Source organism: Telmatherina bonti (assembly GCF_933228915.1).
Source record: "Telmatherina bonti genome assembly, chromosome: 17".
NCBI lineage: Eukaryota > Metazoa > Chordata > Actinopteri > Atheriniformes > Telmatherinidae > Telmatherina > Telmatherina bonti.
In genome coordinates, this window is record NC_136615.1 from 16,342,641 (window position 1) to 16,367,793 (window position 25,153).

Sequence of the window (25,153 nt, forward strand, 5' to 3'; positions counted from 1 at the left end):
TTACAAGTGAGGCTCTTTCACATCGCTTGGTCTTATTTGATGAGATCGGGAAGTGGGAACACCAACAAAACCAACCAAAAGATCTTTATTACAATTTGCGGACTTAAAGGCAACTCCCTAAATTGTCTTTCATAACTAGCTCACTCTGTCAAAGTCTCACCTTTATACTGTTTACGCCAGCCACTTTTAATAGCTTCTATACAACCCCACTAGACCTCTTCAAATTTGAACTTTTTCATCAAACATATGCAAACGGATATTTTTCCCATTTTCCAAGGTCTAAATTGACTAAATACACCAGTTATTCTGATCTTGGACCTTAGTTATGCCTGCCTCAAGAGCCATATCGTATTATTGTTGACGTTTTTCAAAAACAATGCAAAATTCAGGGTTGTCATGTCCTTGTTTTCATTGTAGCTTCCCAGAGGTTGATGCTATAGCATTGAAAGTTGTACCAAACGAAAGCTAATAAAATGTTCTTGCATATGGTTGGTAACACATTAACACCTGTGTAAATTTTCGCTGGATTCTTAACTGACAATCTGAAATAAAGAGATAAAACATAATTAGTGATAAGATGGGATGTATGTGCATTAAAAGTAACAATTTTGAGATAAAGTTATGTGTCATATGATGTCATCCATAGCTTAAAAAAATCTGAATGTTTGACAGTGCTTTTGCATTAAAATTAGTTCAAATTTACACAGGTGTTAATGTGTTACCAACCATATGCAAGAACATTTTATTAGCTTTCATTTGGTACAACTTTCAATGCTATAGCATCAACCTCTTGGGAGGTTCAATGAAAACAAGGACATAATATCCCGAATTTTGCATTGTGTTTGAAAGAACATCAACAATAATACTATATGGCTCTTGAGGCAGGCATAGCCAAGGTCCAAGATCCAAATAACTGGTATATTTAGTTAATTTAGGCATTGGAGAATGGGAAAATATCAGTTTGCATATGTTTGATGAAAAAGGTCAAATTTGAAGAGGTCTAAACCCCACTGTTAAAATATCTAGGCTCATCTTATCAAGTTGGGGGGATGCTGATGTGTCTAGTTAGCTTTTTTCTGCTTAACAGTAAAGCACCACTGTACAATGGTATGGAGCTACCAGTAGTTTGCATTTTACATCAACCAGCAGCTACTTTGCTGTTTAAATAGTGTCCATTTGAGGGCTTCCCCAATTCTTTAAATGTGTCCACATGTCTAGCATTGTCATGTCAAATTTGATCTTAAGTTAAACTTGCACAAAATCAGAATGAAATATTTTATGAGCATAGTAGCAGTGCTCAAGTCTTCCCTATTTTTCTCTCAGGTGATGCCCATCCTTGAGATCCTTTACCATGTAGAGGAAAGGAATTCTCATCATGTCTACATGGCCCTCATTATTCTCCTCATCCTCACAGAGGATGATGCCTTCAACCGCTCCATCCATGAGGTGGTAGGTAGACAAGTTTTTATTACTCCCGTCACATCTCAGCTCATGCCAGTTAAACCATTCATTATTTGCAGTATTTCAGATTGTAGTCAATCATTCCTGACATTTTCACTAAGAAGAAAGAAGTGTGTCATATATCTCACTCTCCCCCTCTTTGTCTCTCCCTCTTTTTCTCCCTCTCCCAGGTATTGAAGAACATCACATGGTACTCAGAGAGGTCACTGACAGAGATCTCGCTTGGTAGTTTGCTCATCCTGGTGGTCATCCGCACCATCCAGTTTAACATGACACGGACAAGGGTACAATGGACACATTTAGTGCACAGTTCATGCTTCATAAACAAGGCCGTGATTAATGTAGTTCTGAATTAATAAATGTTGTGGTTTTATTCTTTGTGTTGCATTTTCAGGATAAGTACCTACACACCAATTGTCTGGCTGCCCTTGCCAACATGTCAGCCCAATTTCGATGTCTCCACCAGTACGCTGCCCAACGCATCATCAGGTAAGGAACATGCCAGGCGTATAAAGGACAAAGCAAATGGAGTAGAATGGTGGATGATATAATGTATGAAGTCAGCTGTTACTGCATCCAGTTATTTTTCATGCAACATAAACCAGTACTCATCTCATTCCTATAAATTTATTCTGTAAAAGCCAAAAAAGTAAAATCTGTTTTTATATTATGCTTTGACCTTATAATAGTTAACTTTGGTCAAGTGTATCTTTAGTGGTTTGATTCAGACATTTTTCCAATGCAATTTTTTTCTTTATTTTAATGTATTTATTTCATTTTAATTTTATTTTTGCCTAAAATAATTAATGATAACATGACATATATAAATGTATTTCACTGTGATGAAATACAGAAAATTACCGTTTTGCCTTGCAATTACTTTTTTAAAAATTTCTTAATCATCAGTGGGTGCCAACTTAAAAAGATACCGGCATCTTGCAATGTTGTCAGCTTCTGTTGAGTCCACAGAATAGATGTTTCTTTGGCAAGAAAAGAGTTCAGAATAAGGTTAAAGTGCTCATTATTGTTAATGATTTATGGTGAATCTGCTCCAAAACATTTATCAAAATGGTAACCTGACAGAGGCAGCAATGTATTGAGAAAGCTTTGTCTGTACTCAGAGAAGACCATTATGTAACGTGAAGAAAATTAGGGGAAAGGGTTAGGCCCATAAGGGGACGGAAGAAGAGGACAAGGTCCAAATCACACACACTCACACAAACACTCGCATACACACAAAGAGACATCAAGTCATTCATGTATGTTTGTTAGCTCCAGGCAAACAGGAAGGAATGCTTCCTTCCCTGAAGACGTGCGCACATTCATGCACATTCAAGGATACTCTTATCTTATGGCCTGTGTGTCTCTTCATAACTGTGACTGTGGTGTTTTGAGTCAGAAAGGAGCACTGTCTGTGAGGGTTTCTGTCCAGTAGTGATGTAGAGCAACTGACTCCATGTCTGATGATAATGATAATGATGATGACTGTGATGGGCTGGGTTGGGCTAAACTAGCTGGCTGGCTGCAAGATAAAGGGAATTTCCTGCCAGGAATTCTTCCAAATGTCAGCCAGGCTGTGCTGCACTGTGCTCCATAATTGACTCTTGGAGCGACTGGTGGCTGGTGCTGTTTATTTCCAGGCTGCAGTGGGTTGATTTTACCATCCCCAGCGTGACCACTCATCTTCGTTATTATTTTGTGTCCGTTCTTGTTGTCCAACAACATTATTTCTTCTGCGTCACAGCTCTGTTTAATGTTGCCTCTATTCAAGCTCATTTATTCCAGTCTTTAAACTTTGTAGGCATGCTGCAGGTCACTGCAGGTTAGTGACTAATGATCCCAGTCCGTATCAGACTAATTGTTCTTATAGATTAATCAATTCAATGTTGGTTTCTAGAGCCCATGCTTCTGAGCAGTTGATAGCCTGAGAGTATTTAGATTACATCTCATTTGAGAGGGTATAGTAACTGTTCATTTCCTGTCTATCAAATAATCAATTGATTGACCTTTTTTAAATTCCTAATAATTTTTTTTTCTCCCATCTTTGCCCAAGGAAAATGTTGGTCATGAGGTTTATCCAGAGGGTCTAGTGCAGGGGTCCGGGAGGGCCACAATGCAGGTTTTCCATGTATCAATAGATCAAAAATGTCTGGTGTTTATTTTTAGTGGCAAATTAGTTTGCAGGTATGATGCAAATGTGTTACATCATGGTGTTAATAAACAACTTGGGGAGAAAAATTTGGACCTGGACTTTCAAGTTAGCAAAAGAAAGTCTTTATAAAAAGAAAATAACTTCCTTTTGTGTGGACTTTGTGACTTAGCAGATATTTTACTTGTATATAAATTCTTTAACTCAATACTTAATCATAAAGAAAAAAAAAATTGCATTGCCAAATATCTTATTGCTTTGGACAATAGCAGAGAAAGCGTTGTACCAGCGCTTTCTCTGCTGGAAGCGAAGTATTCATGGTGTGTGTCCAGATAGAAGAATCCTCTGGGTTTGTGCACACAGATGACCTTCACATCTTAATCATGTCAAGCTGAACAACATCTGTCATTACTTAAGCTTTATAACTGACTTTAGACTCCAGTCAGTGCCGATGAAATTATTTGTATCCCTGTTTCCTGGACCGCGTCCATCACTGCCTGAGGATAAGTGACAGATGGGACAGGCCAGCTAGTCAAACTGTGTATTGTGTGTAACATCCCAGGTGGACCTTGGTTGGTGGTCTTCCATTTGATGTAGAAAAAACTGAAAACATAGAACAACTGGTTTTTTGAGTAGTTGAGGATAATAGGGCCTTTGACATTGGAGCTCAAGATGACAGGTAGACCTCCGCATAGCTGCTCTGATACCTCCACTTGGCCAATTATCCTGGATAAAGATTGGTACAGGGTTTTGCACATATATGGGTGTTTCCAGTGCTGACAGATGGACATGTATACCCCAAGGGGCAGATCAGAGCTCTCCTTGTATACCTGTATGAGTTTCTCTATCCTTTTGCATTCATTGCATTAATGTTCCCCCTTATTTTCTCAATCAGTTCGTCATTCAGAAACCTACTTTTCCTGGACAAATAAGAGGAGTATTAAGAAGCTGATACATGGTCAGACATAGTTTATAATTAAGCCACCATTCTTTTCAGCAACGTATATCTACTCGCGTGTCTGATAAAACCAAACATGGGAGTCAGTGTAGTGTGACGTGAATACTGCATTAATGGTAAGTGTACTGATCCACTCTGTTCTTACAACCCAAGGTTGCTCCAATAGTTTGATCAGCAGCCATCATGCACCGTCTCGTATGAATTTAGGAAAAGGAGGAAATTGAACACACATTGTTCATAATTTCTCATAATTTGACGTCACTTAAATTTTTTTCACGATTAGTTTTATTAAGACTTATTAGTATTCATTATTTCTTAAAAGCTTAATTAGGAAACACAACAGGTTTTACTAACAATCTTTTTCAAATAAAGGCTTTTATGAAGTCCAATTATTCATTGTTAATGGCTCATTTAATGTCAAAATATCTGTGTTGTTTTTTTCTACTTGGCTTTTAGACCATCCAAGCAGACAGAAACATCAAACAGAGCACAAAGAGTAACATTTAGCGCCTCTACATTGGAAATTCAGTTGCACGTTTGCATGTAATGACATTTCGTTGCCACCTGATGGCAGGCTCAAAAATATCTAATTTATAAGCTACTATTGGTTAAATTGGTGGTGGTGTTTTTTTTTTTTTTTGTTTTTTTTTGTTTTTTTTTTAAATTTTCTCTGCTGTGGAAAAGACTGAAGTCAAAGTGAAAAGCATCTTCTTTGAAGATGCAATTTAAGCATCATGTAATTAGTCCAGTCCAGCTGTTGCTTGAATTTTCTACCTGTACTTTATTCTTTAGTTTATGGTCCACCAGCTAACTTTCAGCCAATGAGGATTTGATTAAAATATGGCTTACACACCGTTTGGTTTTAGAGGATTCCACATCTACTGAAAAATTGTCAGAAATGTGATGAAGATATTAAGCAGTTCAAAAGAGGAGGAATTGCAGGATTATGGAAGGACAGATGGTTTGCCTGTATAATTTTGGTAGTTAAATGTCACTCACTGTTCGATATTGTGTAATTTGTTCAATTGTTGCCATGCAACAAACATATTGCCACACTGTGTTAATCGTGATTGCTATGGAGATTTCACCCATCTCACACTCTCTGTCTCTTTCTCTCTCTCTGGCGCGCTCACTCTCTCTTTGCACTCTCGCTCTCTTTCAAACAATATTTTCAATTTTCAAACAATATTTCAACTTGCATTTATTTATTTATTCATATACATACAAATGAGTCTTTTAATTATGTCTCTTTCTTGGGTAATTTATACTAAAACTTGGTGAATCAATACAATAAAATATCAAGTTCAATCCAGCAAAGATGCGTGTTCTTAGTTTTTGGGCATCCTCAGTGTTTATCATTCGTGTTGTTGCGTGAGCTCTCATTCCTCTCCCTCTCTCTGTGTCTCCCCTGCAGTTTATTTGCTTTGCTTTCCAAAAAGCACAACAAGGTTTTGGAGCAGGCAACACAGTCTCTCAGAGGCAGACAGGGAGACAACACAGCCTTGCCAGACTATGTGAGTAAAACACAAACACACACTTGCTCTCAGTCTGCACCAAGTTTATTAATAGTTGCCAAATTATGTCTACATGGATAAGGAAGAGGAATTCGACACGGAAATTTGTGTCAGTTCATTCAGTGTAAGGTTAAATGCCTTTACATTTCAAGTTGCATTATTTTTTTATTTATCTGTATAATTTTTACATAGTCTAAAAGAAATCCATAAACAGTTGCCATTTATTGTCAATTTTTTTCAGGCTTTCCTTATTTGAATATCTAATTTAATCAACATTTAAAAAGGATAGAACTCATAAAGTCATTGTGTGCTGGAAGAAGCTGTTGTGGATATTCAATTTAGGTGGTGGCATTTCGTAGTTACTGAGGTAAAATCTATTACTTCCAGTTGGGAGAGTATCTGGCATATTCTTCTGTAACACCAGTAATACCAATATGTGGGTATGTGTAAATAGTTTTTGAGAATACCTTGGTCGTTGTGTTCAAATAAATTTGCCATAACATCTGTAAAAAATATCTGTGCCAGCCTTGGTTGGGAAAAACTGAAATCTAAATTCAACTATAAACTGTATCAAGGTCAAACGGGCATAAATAGAGGTGTAGTGAATGACCTTCAGTGTGAATTCCCACTAATGTTCATCAAAAACATAATCCCACTTTATTTTGTTTTGCTGGTTAAACAACAATCATATAATTTAGTAGAACTGTGGTTTTTTGAGATTAAAGACCGTTTTTAAGGATTATATTGTAAAAGTTCAGTCCATTGCTGCTCTGGTGGAAAGTGAACGGAAGATGTAGAAAAATTACTTTGCACAGTTCCTCACCTTGAAATAGCTTAAAGGGTAGGAGTGAAAGTGCAAAAGATCCCGTTCTTATAGAAATCCTTAAAATATTTCAATTTCCTATCCTGCCATGAGCAAAAGGTTTGGATTGGTGAATATAGATGGAAACAGAGGAATTTTTAACAAGTTAAAAGTGTTGGAGCAGTAAAACAGTTTAACTGAAACCTTTTTGTAAGGGTTGCAATTACCACAGGGTTACAGGTAAGGCCAGAGGTTTTTGCAGGGGATAGGACCAGTAAATAAAGCTTAGAGAGACTTGGGGACATGACTGTCCTTCCAGTTGACACTTAGGTGTACTAATTGATTTGATCTGTATTGGTCTATAGGAGGTAAAAGATCACAATCCTTGTACTTCCTAAAAAGTAAAAAAGAAAAAAACTCAATGTAGGAAGGAAAGAGTCGAGTGACAGACAGTGAGGATACATTAACTATTATGCTCTCTAAGCCAGAAATCCCCTCTGTATATTTCTAGTCATGAAAATAGACCATCTAAAACTACCAGATATCTGTGGTCTTTGTTGGAAATGGTATTAGACCATGTAAATGGAACAGATTTGCCAATCAAGATGGCAACCCCTCCAGCCTTAGAGTTAAAACTGGAATGTAAAACTTAAGCAACCCAAGGACGTTTCAATCTGACTCGATCTTTGTTTCCACATGAAGAGATCCAGAGAAATGGAAATAGTTTAATCCTTCACCTTGGTCTGCTGTTGTGCTCCGCCACATAATAAGATACCAGTGCACTCTGCATAATACTGTAAACATGCTATTATGGGACGAGGATGTTCGCCACAACAAGCTTGTAACTACAAAATGTAATGATAGAAAGTGACTAATGCTCCATTAGTCACTTAGCCAGAAGGTCCTGTCTGTATATTTCTGTTTTTAAAAGTTCCAGCGGATTCCTGTAGTTTCTTTAAAAAGTTTTAAAAATGATCCTATTTACCTTTTTTGATGAGTGAAATGATAAACAAATTTATATCCTTTTCATATTAGTTCAGTAAATGTGTATGTATCCTGCAAGCAAATATTAGGAACATATCTCATCACTGAGACACACGTGATACGCATGTTAATGAAGAAGTTCCTTAAAGCAAGATTAGCCCACAGGTATCACAAATGGTTGCCAATTTAACTATTCTGAGCCGAATTCTTGATGGCAGATCACAATTTACAGGTGAGGAAGTGTCACATCTCCACATCTGCTTGTTTATTGTCATCTGTCCTAAACCTCAGCTGCCAGTGGTTGGTTATTGTAAACAGCTCAAAGCTTAGTGAATGCTTTCTTGAAATATAAAGTTGTAACAAAAGTAACAAAAATATCAGCTAGAAATAATAATCAGTAAATAGACAAATAGTTAGGATAAAAGCCAATTGTGCTCCTTACATCAAAAAGTATGTTTTTCTTAGGCAGACATTTCCCTGCCATTGGATACATGTGTAGTTTATGCCTAATTTCTAATTTTTCATGACTTTTTCTTTCCAAGTTTGAATGAACAGAGGGGTATGACAATAACGGTAACAACAAAGCAATATGTCTTTTGATGTTAACTAAAAATTGGCTTTTCTTTTATTTTTTTCTACCTTTTATTTTTCTTCATAGAAACATGTAATTTATGCTGGGGGTTTTTTCAACATCTGAAGGAAAACTTGGCAATTTCACAAATGGGCATTTTCATTACACCTTTGTAGTGCAAAAAAAAAAAAAGTCTCTGGAAAAAGATGAAACAACACCAAGCACAAACCTTGCCATAAACCTTTTTTTTTTTAAATTTTTTTTTTTTTTATTCTGTTTCTAGTTACTTCTTTTTTCTTCTTTTAATTTATTTTTTATAACACTTCACACAGTTAACCATTAAACTATTTAAGGAATTATTAGAATGAGCAATGAGGTGTGATGAAAGGTGTGGTAACTACCGTCAACAAGCAGATGTGTCTTACATTTCCAGCAGAAGGAAGTGATACTCCTTCCAAATAAACAATACAAAAATCATGTTGCAACACTTAAGCAGGCATCTTGCTTAGGGTACCACTGGGTTTTTAGTGGGGAATATGAGCAAAACCATAAGTCTTAGTGCTAATGCACTCACCATGTTGCATCTTTAGGATTTATCGCTATTGTATAAAAAAAAACAAAAAACCTCTCTTCTGGAAACTCTTCAACCTTTAAAGCATCCTAAATTGTGACTTAATAGGAATTAACCTATAAGAGAGTATTAAAAAACAAGATCATCATAAGCAGCTTTACTACAAACTGAGTATCTACACATATTGCCATTAGCTACACCTGAAAAGGACTTCCTGTTGTCTATTGGCAGATATGTCTGTCTGTCTCATTTAAAATGTATGGCCTGGATTAAATGTGTTTATGAGAACATATTTGAAAGCATCTGAAGCCTTCTCAAATGCCTTTAGGTGTTGGGGAAGCATGGGTGTATGTTAGTGCTCCTTTATCCATCTGATGACTATGACGAGGCTCTTTGCAAACAGCCATCTCTGCAGACACTAAAAAATGAAGTGAAATGCAATTATCCAGCTTTGTTTTGATGCCTCACTCCTTCAGGGCTTGTTTCAAATCTGTGCTTTACTTACATGCATGTAATTGCACAGTATATAGGACTGAAAATCGCAAATACTTGGCTATCATTGGATTTTCTTTGCTGAAGATATAAGTCCCAGAGGAAAGGGAAAAGGCAAAGACATGAGCATGAAGAAAGGGGGTGAGGTGTAGGGTCACAGTCCTGCCACAGTCAGACTTACTGTGTTGCTTAAAGGCGTGTGACAGCATATTTCATGAGAGTTTTGCAAGGCTTTTCTTTTCCTTGAAAAGTGTCTGACATCCAGTCTGGGTCACAGACTTTTAAGACCGAGAGGGTAAACTCTTCAGATAGAGCTGTTATTCTTCAGCTTAGACTACACTAACCCCATGTGACATTGGTTCCCATGTCTACTATCCACATCTAGAGGCCAACTTTAAGTTTTATTGACTTCTTCTGATGAAAGGGAACATGGTGTGTTTTGTGCCTTCAAAGCTTGTGCACACACATATACACACCCACCTTGAAACATAAATTAAATTTAATTATGTCTTGAACAGCAGATGAGTTTCAAACTGCGCCATCAGCTTTGCCCATGTGTCTAGTAGTGCACATCTGAGTCGTGGGTGTTTTTAAGTGTTGAAGCAGATGTGTTGTGTGGTTAAGAAGAGGGTGACCATCTTGGCCTAGTGTTGATTATAGCTACGTTGTATTTTTATCAGGGCAGGGACGTGTTGATAAAAATGTACCTAATTAATTATAGGCCTTGTAATTATTCAATGTAAATTAATTGCATTTTAATCACATAACAATATTTGCCCCAACATTTTTTAATTTAAATGGATTTTAGTGGATGACTAAATCAGATAATGGACACAAATATAAATATTGCAAACTCAAGCTCCAGTAATTTTTCCGGAAAATACATTTTGTTTCATTTCTGTTCAAAACAGTAGAAAAAAAAATAGAACATGTCTCTGGCCAAAACTAAACAGGCCTAAAATCAAAATGTCAATTTAAGTAATTTAACTAACTGCCCCAGTCTACAACATGTTCCAGTACTTTTAACTTCATAAATGTTTTTGTGCACACTCTTCATGAATAGATATTAAGTTCTGACAGTAAACCAGACTGTGCTGTGACTTCAGGACCGAGCTTATGGGTTCTTTTGGACAAAGGAGGGATCAAAGCAGCCGCACCTGTTAGGAGAGAGGAGTAAATGATGGACGCTTCCACATTACTCTCTAAATGTCTCTAATATCACCAGAAAAAGTTGCTAGATTTTTTGATAGTTGTTTTTCTTGAAATAGATTCTCTAGAGGAGTTAGAAAAATAGTTAAATATAGCACCAACATGTTAAGGTTTTAGCAGAAGTCTGCAGGTTGCATCAGTGTAATGGTGGTACCAGGAAATTGTGCATTGACAAATATTTCACGATTACATGCCTCTATTTTTAACACATTAATTTTTCTGTAATTAATTGATTTTAATTGTGTAATATTCCCACCCCATTTATTTATTTGTTTTTCATTCAATCCAATCAGGCTCCAGCTTCCCACAACACTTAATTGGGCTCAGAGGTTAGGAGGATGGATGGATGGATTTAATTCCATTAATTGAACCCAACTTTTCTGTAAAGTTATTTATGCCACACCAGAGGCTTTGTATTACACATTGTCCATTACTTAGTTTGTCCAATTTCACCTTTGTATATTAATTTTCCAAGCGATGCTTGTGGCACATCTGAAATCCAACTAAAATAGGTTCAGTTGCAGAGATTTTAGCTTGATAGCTTGATTTTAATCCTCTGTGTTAAAACTCCATACATTAACCTCTGTATGGCCAAGGGCCAATAATAACTACTGCCCTGATGTGCTCCCTTCCAGAAATTAAACATGTTGGGCCAACTGGTTTGCTTGGTGAAGTGTGATCTGCGAATGATTTCAAAATGTCAGCGTGTTAGATAGTATTCATCTCAAAATATTATTGTCCCTTTAAAAACCTAATGCAGGTGATTAACTGTGAAATCAAGGTACTTTGTAATGTGAATCCATCTTTATGCAATAAACTTGAAACAGGCATTATATGATACTCCACATTTACTAATTCAGTTCTGAAGAAAGGGCTTTTTTGTGCCGTCTTATGATGCTGTTTAACATGAGATGTATGTAACAATGAGGTCTTAAACTATTCATGAATATTAATAACATTTTATGCAAACAAAACCTACGGTTTTAGGTTATACAGAGAATGAAGACTTGTCAAATGAACTGTAGAATGTTTAATGACAAAAGGAAGATAAACATGAGGTGACTAAGTTTATCTCTACCCTCTGCCATTACTTTATTCATAGACTGAAATTTCCATGAAATCTAATGCATAACATTTCTTATCTGAGCAGCAATAATGACCTCATGCTCTAACTAAGGTCTATCATTGGTCTGGGAGATATGACATCTGATGGAGGCAGTCCTGTCTCATCATGCCGACTCCTTTGTTTCCTCCATCCTGGTCTTCTACCTCTCCTTCCACGGTGGATGTGGCCACATAATTAAAAACAGACTGCAACAGTGTTGTTCACAAAGCCGCACCTAAACATGTAAGGTGTGGAAGTTTAGGGAACTATAGGGAGACGTAAAAAGGAGCAAAAATGCAAGGAGAAAAGAACAATTGAAAGATGAGAAGTGAGCAGGCACAGAAAATGGGGGTTGAGGGGGGTGGGGGTTCAGCGTGTTTTTGTGACAGGCATCTGGAAACAATGTAATTTGGCTGAGTCTGGCTCTGTAAAGAGAACTAATGTTTGTTTAATGTGGGATTGTGCGGGACATGTAATTGCCCTCTTTACGAGGGAGAGACTGAGAGGAGGATGTGAAAAAAACATTGTCAAATGCTCGAAGCTGTGGGTTAAAGCTGGGCGCTTTCTGCTGATGTGTCAACGTCGTCTTCTTCCTCTCTTTATCCTCATCTTATTTCCTTCCTCCATCTTGATGTCTGCCTCTTGGTCTCTGCCTCTTACACAGTCAGAACACACCCCCTGTCCCTGACTGTGTTTGTGCTGCTGTATCTGGTTAGTGTCAAGGAAAAGGAGTGAAGGGTTAGGGCCTCCTGAGCCCCCAGGGAACATCTAGAGGTTCTCGATCCAAGCAGAGCAGCTCTCATGAGGCCTCACAGTTGCTCCTCTGGACCTCCGTTGGATAGGTTTTCTTTTTTTTCTTCTTTGTTTCTTAGAGATGCACAGCGAAACACAGTATGTGTATATATAGACAAACATTCAAAGAGAGAAGCGTCTGATGTGTAGCATTGCGTTGTGTTTCAACGTTCATGCTCCCAGTCAGTAGTATTTGGTTATGTTACTTCTCAGCCTTTTAGTGTGTTTACTGTTGCACATTTCTGGGAACAGACTACGAGCACATACACACAAACACACACTGCCAGAAGCATGTTAGACCACCCTGCTTACGTGTTTATGTGTCCTGGTTGAGTCACAATCTGTGATCTCTTTTTAATAGCCAGACTAGACGCACGCATTAGCTTTGTAGCACCATTCCACTTGTTTGGGGGGAAAAAGCAGAGCCAGAGGATAAATCAGCAGATAATAAACATTATGCCTTCTGTTTATTATCAGAGCTTTCAGGAATTTGCCACTTTTCTCCAAGGCTGAATACAGTGTCATCCATTAAAGCTGTTTTAGTCTGTTGAAGTGAAAACCGTCCTCCTGAAGTCAGTTAGTTTGCAAAATATGATGCAGGTGAGTGGTTTCCATCACTCAAGCAGTATAAATGTTTGTCCTGAAAATAGTTTTTTAATTTGAAGATGCCCTCCAACACAATCTTTTCTTTACTTGTTTTTAATTTCCCACTGCGTTAAGTGCGTTTACACTGTCAAACATACTTTACTAGTAAATGTTAGTCATTTTTGTAGTAATCAGGATTTTAATACCTTTTGTCTTGATTCATTCACACAGAATTGTTTTACCCTTGTGTCATGTTGGCATGATCCATTATTATTTAACACTAATTAAAGATTCAAATGATACTGCTGTCATGAACACACAGAAAAATATTTAACAGTTAATAAACCACATTTGTCAGTTGTTACTCTCAACTGAATATCGTCATTTTTCTGAACAGTTTTAAAGTATTTTTACTGTAGAGTGCTTATGAAATCAGTGTACTGGCCTTGGTTTCATCCGTCACTTGCTTCACTATTTATAATTTTCTCAGTTGAAGCTCTTGCAGCCGTCTGTATTCAGTTTAGCCTCCTCATGGTTCACTTACGAATAGGAATCATATGCTTTTTCAAACATTCAGGCTCTGAGACCATAAAACGTGACAGTTTTATCACCTGGCTTTACGCTGACTTTCATCCATGTGCATTTCATCTAATTCCACAAGGCTCATGCAGACTCTGGTAGCGCGTAATGTGCAAGGACAGAGTGTCTCTCTTCATACATCGTTTACCTGAAAGTAGGAGCCAATTGATTGAAATGTGAATGTTACATTATCGTGTCACATTTCGTGTGGTCTTATGATGTAGAGCCAATTCTGCCAACAGCTTGATGTACATTAACCACACCTCAGAGGTTAAAGTGCATACACAGAGAGCTTCTCGTCATTCTGTAAGAAAATAACTAAAAGTGAGAGATCGCTGCAGATGTAAGGAAGGTAAAGGGCACCTATACAATTTAGAGTATCATAAAAGCCGTCAGTATATCTGCCCACAGTTGAGATTTGCTCATGATCTGCAGTACATGAATATAAGTTCATGGGCATCGCAAAGACTGTCTGTAAAGTATGTTTACAAGATACAGAGGCCAAGGAATGATCATAAGCAACACAGCAGTCTATTTCTCTGACCAAGAAATTTTTATAAAGAACTCAAAAGGCGATTGGAAAAAATCTTTTCCTGTCTTGACGTATTAGTCAAGCACTTCTTTTTCTCTGTTTTTGGGGTGCAGTTCTTTTTGGTACTTGATCTTTTTTAATGTTTTTTTTTTTTCAGGGGGGCTGCTGTGTCTTACAGATGTAACTTATAGCTTAAAGAGCCAAAGGTCTAAAACCGCCTGGTGTGATGAAGGCTTTTTGTCATTATCTATTTACAATATGTCATTGTTCATGTTAAGTTTAGCAATAAAGTTTAAAAAAATGCCTTCATTTGTATAAAAGCATAAATAACTGTTTCATGTGGAGGCAGTGTGCTTGTTGGCTCATTGTCCTTTTGGACAGAAGTTTTTGGTAGCATGGTTTTGTCGCCACAGCATTGACTTTCCAAAAGTCAGTCATAAAGGAAGGTGAGCCCGCAGGTATTGTTTCTAAGAGACACAGAGACCTCCAAGGACTGGTGCTAGGTTTGGCAACCCCATGTATCACCATATACTCAGCCTTACTTTTCATTAAATACCTTTTAATGGTGTAGTATTGCATTGTGGGTAAATACAGCAATCGTGTTAAGGGTCCTCTGCCCTTACTGGTTCATACTGCGCCCATCCTTGCGTGTATTTCTGCAGTATACTTACATAAGAAAATATAAGAACCCACAATAGCAATAGTTTTGTCTCCATGTTCAGCTCACAAGTGGAAGAAACAGAGTTTTCTTCTTCATGTCCGTCTTGTCCTCTCTCATGCTAAATACTATTGCAGCGCCATCTTTTGTGGAAATGGGGATATATTGTTCTAATGGTTTGGCTTGTTTGATCAAAGTGCAGCATGAATGTGATTTCTGTTCACATGGATACACCCTCCTACAACTGAGCCAAGTCCCCAGTCGGACCGAGACTAGCGGACTATCCGGATGTGAATGCACCCTTAGTCTCCATCACTGCAGTTTCTCTTCTTTCGTAAATGATGTTAATCATATTGCAATGATTGAAGTCCCGTATTCTGTACAATACAAAAGATCTATACCTCATGTCCTCATGGGCTTAGTAAGCTTTGGGTAGATCCATTTGGTAAGGGACTGGATGTAATGGATGTTTACTATAAGTGAAATTCTGACACTTCAGCTTTAAAACAGAAAATGAGATAGTCACATATAATAAGTAACTTGTTGACCTCCTCACTCCTTTTTAAGTAGATCATTATGTCTTTCTCACCATCTCAAAGTCTGTGGCTTTGTGTCCTCATTAAGACAGTATCCAGCTGGGCTAACTTCCTCACTGACCTCTGTTTTCAGTCTAACATCTTTCATTTTCTTTCTCCTCACATGCTTAATGACGAAGAGGATAGTCCAGTTATTCATTTTCCTACTAACCTGTTTGTCTCTTTCCAAATGTATACATTTAGAAAAAGACCGATCTGTCATCCCCTCATCATTTCTCATGTGACTCTCATGGTCTTTTTGCATCTGAGGCTAGTTTCTGATTAATTAGCAACGGCCACTTATCTGCTCGAATGCTTTTAATCAGCTGTTTGACTAATCTTTTTAGTCATTATTACACGTCTTCATTAAAATTACCTCAGTGCCTTCATTCTCCACCCAAATTACCTTGCTGCAGTCAAGACTCAGCAAACAATAAGGCTTATTAAAACTGAAGATACAGTAAGGTATGTGCCTTAAATGTGACCAACTTTCACTCCGCACAATGATGCATTCATACTAAAAAGATACCAGGCATGGGAGTCTGCAGTGAGACTGGCGTTGGGAGTCAAGACATTTGTCTTTTGCTTCATTCTGTGTGTTAAAACAAAATATGTTTTGTACATTATGTGTGAGGCTATAGTGTAATGAGAAGCCAACAAGGATGTAATGCTCTACAAAATGGTGTGATTATGACATAACTATGATGCCATAATGCAGGCCAGACAATGACCCATTTAAAAAAAAAAAAAAAAAAAAAAAAAAAGAACCTCCCAAAAGACTGAGCAGGCTGCTGCTTAGCCAGTCTGACCGTCTCTGTCTGCCCATGTGGCAACTGTCCTTCTCTTTCCTCCTTTTCTCATTTAAACCATTTTAAACTACACATGAATTCAAAAGAAACTAGCTCTCAATATTTTCTTTTGCGTATTTGCTTTGCTGATGAAATTGTCTTTTTCTGTGAAATTAACATTTTGAAGCATCTGCCTCTTTAGTTTACTTTTTCTAGTTGTTTCTCATCTTTATTTTGTTTGGCTATCTCTCGTCAGTGTTCATTTTTTTAAATATGTCTGGTTTTTCTGCCCTGCAACAGCTTGCAATAAGAAGTGGGGCCAGCCAGGGAATCACTAAGCTATTGGTTTAATGATGCCAGCTCCTACTTTACAGGGATTTACATGTCTGTGCCTGTAAACACTCTGTCCACACACAAACATTTGCATACAAACATGCAGGGCTATGAAAGAATGGCTAGACACACAGACATTGATTACATCTGCAGACTCTGCAATTGTCAGACAGTTAGCAGAGGTCAAAAGCACCTGCAGACTTAACACATTTTGGCCCAGTTTGTTGAAGAATTAGCTGCAGAATCTCACAGGAGCTCACACAGGCGTATGCACACGGTCTTCCCATGGGGTTTACGTAAATGGTGTAAAAACAAAGAAAATGAACCATGATTGTTGAGACTTTAATGATATAGTCAGAGGGCTGTGTTTTTAAGGGCAGAGGAAAGCGACATGAATAGTAGAATGAGTGGTTGTGACTAGACGACAATGCAGAGAAGCTTGGAAAGTTGCAAATGAATGTGGGAGAATGAGCAGAAAAGATGTCAGAGTGGGACAAGGAAGGGAAGGACACAGGGAGAGATCAATTTTAAAAAATAAATAAATAAAGCAAAATGATGGCATTCAGTCAGACAATTATGTCAGGTGTTTTCTGCTGGTTTAAGGATGCAATTTGGGAGAAAACAAGTGTGGAAACAAAGTCGGAAGAGGAGAAGGAGGAGCAGCCAAGATATCTAAATCCTGTCTGGGTTTCAAGTAGACCATGGACCTCTTAATCTCATCCACTCGACAAACATACACGCAGGACCAGGCAGACGTCTAGCTAGCCTATTTTCATGTGACCTGAATTCCCCAGTGTGGCATTTTTTCCTGCCAGACTAATCTCATTAAGCTGGGTGCTGAGCTAGAGAACAAACACACTAGGCATCCCTCACTCCTATTCTGCTTTCCTCTCCTGCATTTGCCTCCTCCTCATCGTGTTCTTTGTCTCCATCATCTCCCCCTGCTCTCATCTTCTGTGCTCCCATTTTTGTCGCTGTCTTCCTTCTTCCGCCTCCTCTTCCTCCTACTCAGTTGTCTCCCATATGTGTCCCTGCTTTCTGTCTAATTATGGCCTGCCACTGCAGAACAGAAGGGAGCTGGTCTAGCTCGGCAGTGGAGTTGAGCTGAGTGAGCCACCTCTGCCTCCAGACGTACAATCAGTCCTCATTATTACTGGCTGTCCTGCCCCCCCATCCCAGCCACCCCCTTCATGTCTGCATGTGAACGCTCCACACACCTTCCTCCACAAGCTTGTGGAAATCAATGCAATACACGGTTGAATCTGTGTTGCAAGCCCAATTCACGGTCTTTGCACAGCAGAATACAGTTATTTACAATTATCCTAATCCTCTGGATACTTTCAGGTCTGATTGTGTCTGTCCTTATGCGTGATTTAAAAAAGAAAAATAAAAAAAAAAAACAGAAAAAAGGCCACACAGCAAGCAAAGTTATTTATAAGATAAGGGCTAGTTTCCAAAGCAGGTCACTGAAGATGGCATAAAATGCTACCACATGCAGTTTTGTTACAGACGGTTAGCCCAGATCTTAGGTGGAAGCCTCCAACCAGCTTGCATCAGTAGTCTTGCCAGGTTCCTTAATTGAATAAGTTATGGCAAATTTCTTGGTCGTAACAGGTTGTCTTCAAAACAATGATGGTTGCCATGATAATAAATCCCTGTAGGTATGTCAGTGGCTTGGATTGCATCTCGTCATGAAGGAGGCAGGAGGCTCTTTCGTTATCATTAAGCTTTACAGATCTGTGCAGAACCTTATTTTAAATGTCATGCTTAGTCCAGTCTTTACAGGACTTAAAGTATCTTCTAACCAATACAATTATATTTCATGCTTGAAATGTAACAGGATGTAACCCAGAGAAAACTGCAGATGAATTTAGTCTATGATGAGGTTTCAGACAAACTGCCTGATCTGGTCTTTGAAGCATATTGTACAGTTTTGCTGATATTGAATTTTAAGATCTTAGTTCTTGTTTGGGTGGCAGTGGCTCAGATGATAGAGCTGCTTGTTTTGTGACCTGATGGTCGGCAGCTCGAGTCCTGCTCCCCTACGCAGCCCCAGAGGGGATGCAATTATTCTCTGAGGGCCAGTCCCAAGGCCGGATAAATGCAGTTACATCAGAAAGGGCGTCCAGTGTAAAATGTGCCAATTCTCCTCTGCAATGAGTAGCAGTGGCGATCCCTTCAGAGGGACAAGCCGAAAGGGAACAACAGTCCTAGTTTGAGATTTATTTTTAGGTCATTTTACAACAATCTGGAAATATTCATTTTCATTTTTGTATTTTCTGAAGGGTGGTGGTCTTTGTAACTTGATGCCCTCTTACTGCTGGAAAGCTCTGCATCTGTACTGAATCTATCAGTGGCAGCAAATGTTTGAATAACAGCTCAGCTTGATGTGTTTTGTGGGAACTGATGATGTTGTGGCAAATTCCTTAAAGAGCTCAGAAAAAAATTTGGGAGCTGTGGAAGATGTTAAAGGAAAAAACACAATGACTCGTACATTTACTTGAAAACAATCTCATTGCAGATTTTGTAGAAGTCAAGGTATTGACAAATTAAATATACAAATGCAAAAATTTCACAAATCCTACCTTTGATTAACAAGGTTTTCAAATAATAAAACGTTTTTCCCACACATTTATTGGAAAACTGCAGATCATTGGCCTAGTTTTACTCCTCAAACACTAAACTCCATTTACAACTTTTTGTGGAATGTGGTTCAGGCCTGAAACAATAATAGATGTATATAAAATTAAATGACCTTCACAAGGGAAAATATGAAAAATGATCAATTCATAAAATATGCAAATTTAAGTAAATGTAAGTATTGTGGCATTTGTTTATATGTGAGGATTTCCCATACATTTATTGACCTGGGATAGTATTTACAGGCATGTTTCACCATACAGAGGACCAGCAGTGCATGTTGTATTCAGTCAGCCATTATACTGATTTCATGAAAACTGCTGCATTAAGTTAAGCTGCTTTTGAATGTTGTTGACTCCTGTGATCTCTTAGTCTGCAGTTTGTTGTCTCAGGCTCTTCTTAGCAGTAGACTGAGCCAACCCATTCAGCCCAGGTCACTGTAGATACTGTGTACTGTTCGTAGATTAAGTCCAATGTAATACAGTGTTACGTTGTTAAACCTCTAAGCAGCTGATTGTGAACCTTTTAACAAATTCTCTTGGAATAAATTTGGCCAGACTTCGAGTCATTTACCATTTGATTGTTTTTGCTCTTTGATAAATTAAAGTGAAAACAAACCTAGAGAGCACTCTTTTGATAGTGTACAGATTGTTTTGTATTTCTAGATGTCTTTGGAAACCGCATCATGTAAGATTCTTATCTGTGTGCGACTGATAAATGATAAGTTACACAATACTGTGCCAACTGGTTTCACACTGCCAGTAATCAGTCCTCACCTCTTGAACTGTATTTGCCAATGTTTTTAATCTCTTTCAAGATTATTCATTTTCCCACGGTGTCTACAGTTTTTTTTTCTTTGTGTGCCATCATCAAACACGCTAGGATAGAGGCTTATCTCATCATGGCGACGCCTGTCTGCTTTGTAGACACATTGTTATATACAAAGTAACTAAAAGGACAAGATTAAATCTTTCTTCGTAACCGTGGTTTCCATGTTTGGACCATTTTAACTAATGTAATTAAACACCTTTTAGTTTTATAGCTTTTTTATTAATGCTTAGCACAATTTTTTTTTTTTAAAAACTTTTCAAACCTGACTGTAACTCAATTTTTCAAAAGCGGACACCCGTCTTCCTGAGATTTCTGAGGCACAGATATAGACATGGTGACAATATCAACAAATGAAACATTTTAGGGTCCAAGCATGCACAGCACATTAAAATTTTTATATTAAGTTTATAAAAGCATAATAGTGTTCTTCTTTTTGTTTTGACCTCTTCAAAGATTCCCAACATCTGTATTGAGATTGTCATTTTGTTGAGCAGATGCTTTGGAATATCTCTGCATCAACTGTAGGCTCTCTCTGCTCTGTTTGCATCAGAATGGCTGAAAAACAAATAGTTTTGCTGATTCATGGTTGACTGTGAATTTACTCATCTGTTAATAAACTAAAATCAAAACAAACATTGAAGCTGGTCTCATACTCACACCACTCACACACAATTACAAAATCCCAAAGACATGTAATTTTTTTCATTTTCTTTAATTTGTGGATTGAATGGTCGTTTACTTTTTAATGAGTCATATGGTGACAATGATGCTATCATATTGCCTGTGTGACACATACAAAGTTAGACACAACAACTGGTCAGATTAGCATTTAAACTGAAAACATGCGGAAACTGCTAATTGGACAGTGTCCAAGGGTGACAAGATTATTCTACCAGCACCTTTAAATCTTATAGATCCCTGTTTCAGTGTGTATCAGCATGGGTTTTTCTTAAATCAACACTATTGAAAGCAACAGGAAGTTATGTATGCTATTCCAGAAAAAATGGTCTCTCTCAGACCCCCTTCCCTTGTAGAGCCACAGTTGTTACTTTTTTTTTTTTTTTTTTTTTTTTTACATCAAAGTTTTAAATGTAGATTTTATCTATTTTTTCCCCATCGCTACAAAAAGCTACTGTGTGGCATTTTCAAAATGTCAAACTACTCCTTTATGCTCCCCGAAGTAATTACAGCACGCTCTCACACAAGTTCCTCTGCTGTCAGATTTGTAATGAATTGCTTCTTCTCATTACATCCTTATCAACTTCATGAACTTCTCTGCAATGAAGTACTTGGTCTTGTAATTTAAGGCAAGTCTATATATGAGAATTTTGTAATTAATGCAGTTCTTTATGCTTTCCTCCCCACACATCTTTCTCTTTATCAGACCTCCTAAACCGTCGCCTGTTGTTAGTGACAGTTGTCACTGACATGACCTGACCTGTGGCTTATAAGATCATCTCTCTACACTGACATTCAACCTTCTTTTCTTCATTCCTCTTCCTTCTCAGTTCCACACTACCCTCCCTCGATGATCGGATCTATCAGGAGGCAATCATTGCAAGACAACAATAAGTGAAATTGGTATAATAGGAAACCAATTAACCTTTACATCTTCCCTCTCCCCACAGGCCCAGGACTTGAATGTGATTGAGGAGGTGATCCGCATGATGCTGGAAATCATCAACTCCTGCCTGTGCAACTCTCTACACCACAATCCCAACCTTGTGTATGCACTGCTCTACAAGAGGGAGCTTTTCGAGCAATTCAGAACACACCCGTCCTTCCAGGACATCATGCAGAATCTGGACACGGTTAGTCATCCAGTATATCACATGCTAATTCAGAGAAGTTTGCACTTTCTAAATCTTAACTTCACGAATGATTTGCTGAAATGTTTAATATAGATCAAGGCTTCATAGACTTCTCCTCAGTGTCTTCTCTGTTGGGAAAGGTTTAAAAAGCCTGGCTGCCGTGGAACATGCAGTATGTGATATGCATCATTAATATAGTGTTCAGGCCACTGAAAATAAGTTGTATCAATGAATTAATCAGCCCCTTTGTGCCAAGAGGCTCTGTCTCAAATAATTATTTAGAGTGGAGGTGGATTGGGGAGTAAGGGAGACCACGAGAGAAAGCTGTCATTCATGGCTGTGTTAGTCATGTATACGAGGAAAGGGAAGCTTGGCATGTATGTGTGCAGGATGGGGGTTGCTGCATACATTGCCATGAGCTTTACTTCTTTCCATAAGTGTGAGGGAGGCATGCTAGCTAGAAATCCTCAGTTAAGTCAGCCTCCCTTAGGCTATTCTCCGAAGCTTTCCCTGCGTTGCAAATCCGTATGTGTGAGGATGAGATCCAGGATGAGAGGCTGCTTCTTTGCTCTTCTAAATTAACCCCATATGGGAGGCCTTCAGAGTTAATGAAGAGATTAGTATTAGATAGATGTAGACACACACCACACCCATGCTGCTCATGTGCGCTTCCATGTGTTTGAATTCTCTAAAGTGATTGCAGCGCATGAGCAGAGAAAACATTGCCTGTGGATGCATTTTCCACTGTTGGTTTGACAAAAAAGGGCATTAAAAAGAATCAGTAATACATAGTTTTTTGTTTTGTTTTTTTTTCTGACATCAAACATTTCTCTAGGGACAGACCTAGCAAAGAATTAGAAATCCAAAATATATTTTCCTTGATTTCTTGTTTGAGATAAAACCCAGAGGGCATCAGATAATTTGAGTCCTACTGAAGTGTTTCTTTTTTAAAGTGGGATAAAAGAAATAGCTCAAGCCCCTTGTTGAATTTGTAATCTGTTCCCTCTGACTAAAAGCAGCATTCATGTAGCTTTGCATTTTACCTTTTAACTTCTTATCAGAAACAGTTCTCATGGATTCTTATTTAATTGCCAAATATATAATAATATAAGCAACACTGCCTGGTATTGGATAAATTTAGTGAAACTTGCTGTTGCTAGGAAACCTGACAATTCATCCATACTTTTAGGTCTGTCTTGATAGAAGCAGCCATATGCTGTTTCAAAACAAACACTAAGATATACCAGCTACAGTTGGTCATCTGGGATTTCTCTGACATGTAATGTTAGCAGCTGGAAATGTTCACCATTGTTTACAGTTTAGCTCTGTCAGGTCAAAGCATGTAGCATTAAGTCATTTTGTTCTAAGATCTCCACATTGCACCCAGTGTCCTCGCATTGGGTGTGGCTGCTGAAATATTGATGTGACAGCTCCAAACAGTGAGATTAGAGGAGTCAGAGAGCTTCACATACAACAGGGAGTTGAAAATAAATCTTGATAAGAACAAGGTCCAGTGTGTGATTTACTTTTTTTTTATTTTAATTATTTATTTTTAGAAAGGCAGATGATTGATTCCTTGAATTGCAATAATGATTTATTTCCATTTTACAAAAATATTTTTGCTCATATTAACTCAAACTAGACTAATATTGTTGTGATCACAACATTTAGATAAAAACAAAATAATTAACTTTACTTTTATCTTTGTTTTCAACAATAATGGTAAGCTAATAATTATTTCATTGAACATTTTAAATGTGGAGGACAGTAGCCAGGCTTCCTTTTCCATTTTTAACAAAGGCTTTGAAGATATGAGTACCAGTACATGCAAAGAATTTATGCATTTTTATGCTTTCATTGTCTTTCCCTCAGATCAGCAGTTTGTTATGCTGTGGCTGGAAAAGCATGTTATGAATTAATTGATGGAAATAAAGAAAAGATAAATAGAAATGGTACAAACTAAAAAAAAAAAAAAAAAAAAAAAAAAAAAAACTTTAATTAATATGTTAAAAAAACATTTATTCCTCCTTTGAATATAATTTTTTGTCCTTTTTGAAGATTTTTTTAATTAATGAGAACTGAAAACAGTCTTTCAAATCCTTTCTGATCTGGCAAAAATAAAAAAATTATATAACTCACCAGCTGTTTCCAGTCTGAGCCGGCAAACAATAAACTCATGTGACTTATCAGGGTCTTTCCAGATATGAAACAATATCCACGATAATCTCAGGGATTACAGCCATTCCTAAAGAGGATCTTTCTATTTCTCTAAAGTTGTTGTCCATGCAGTCATTGTTTCTTCTCTCTCTACGTTCATTGTGGTTACAGTCTCCACTATTTTTCTGGATAATATTTCTGTAATAGATACCATTACCCTTTTGCAGAGTTGGGCAACCCTGGTCCTCGAGGGCTGCAACCCTGCAAGAAGTTTCCCTGCTGCAACACAGCTGACAAAAATCAATGGATAATTAGCAGAATTGTACAGAGTTTGATGTCAAGCTCTGCTAATTAGGTCTGATATTAATCAGGTGTGTTGCAGCAGGGAAACTCCTAACCCTTACAGGACTGCTGCCATCGAGGACTGGATTTGCAAAACCCCTGCCATCTGGTGACATTACATAGTCGAGTGTTTGTAATGAAAACATGTATAGCCCATTTTTTTGCAGCTTTTAAAACACCTCCTTAGATTTGCCTCTGTAGTGGATGGAAACCCATCTGGACTTTCAGCAGTAGCCTCTTGAAGTGTTTTAGTCAGTACTATGGTTTTTATTTATTTAAAAGTTATTCAGCTGATTTCAGACCGTAAGCTCCGCTAAATGCTGCTGACCTTGTGCTGACCTAATAGAAATAACTGTGGTTTTGAGTATCTCATCTGAAGGCTTGACCAGATTTATAAATCTGCAACAGCCTTCTGCCATTCAAACTTGTGTGAACTTGTGATGAATTTTCCTCATGGTTTGATTAAGATACACCTAGTGAAAACTAAAAGATCTATATGTGTAAAAAAAACAAAAAAAACAAGCCTGGACTCTGCATCATCTAAGGCTCTGACAGTGCATTGCCAGTTCTAGAGGGGGGTGTCAAAAGGGACTTTATTGGCTTTTTCTCGCAAAGGCTTAAATCAATTCACAAATGTTGTCATCAGCTCTGCTGAAGCCTAATTTTTAGTCTGTTTTATGTATCAGACTTTGTATGAAACAAACACACAATTAG

The 25,153-nt window shown here is 37.7% G+C and overlaps 1 protein-coding gene across 1 annotated transcript in view; it reads left to right on the top strand.

Annotated features, from left to right (window-relative positions):
- dym (dymeclin) overlaps window positions 1-25,153 on the top strand; it is a 53,213-nt gene that overhangs the window by 18,662 nt on the left and 9,398 nt on the right. Inside the window, exons 11-15 of the mRNA XM_079256916.1 lie at window positions 1,324-1,449; window positions 1,632-1,745; window positions 1,856-1,950; window positions 5,983-6,082; window positions 21,758-21,940. Coding sequence (XP_079113042.1) covers window positions 1,324-1,449; window positions 1,632-1,745; window positions 1,856-1,950; window positions 5,983-6,082; window positions 21,758-21,940 — 618 coding nt within the window. The remainder of the gene's footprint in view (window positions 1-1,323; window positions 1,450-1,631; window positions 1,746-1,855; window positions 1,951-5,982; window positions 6,083-21,757; window positions 21,941-25,153) is intronic.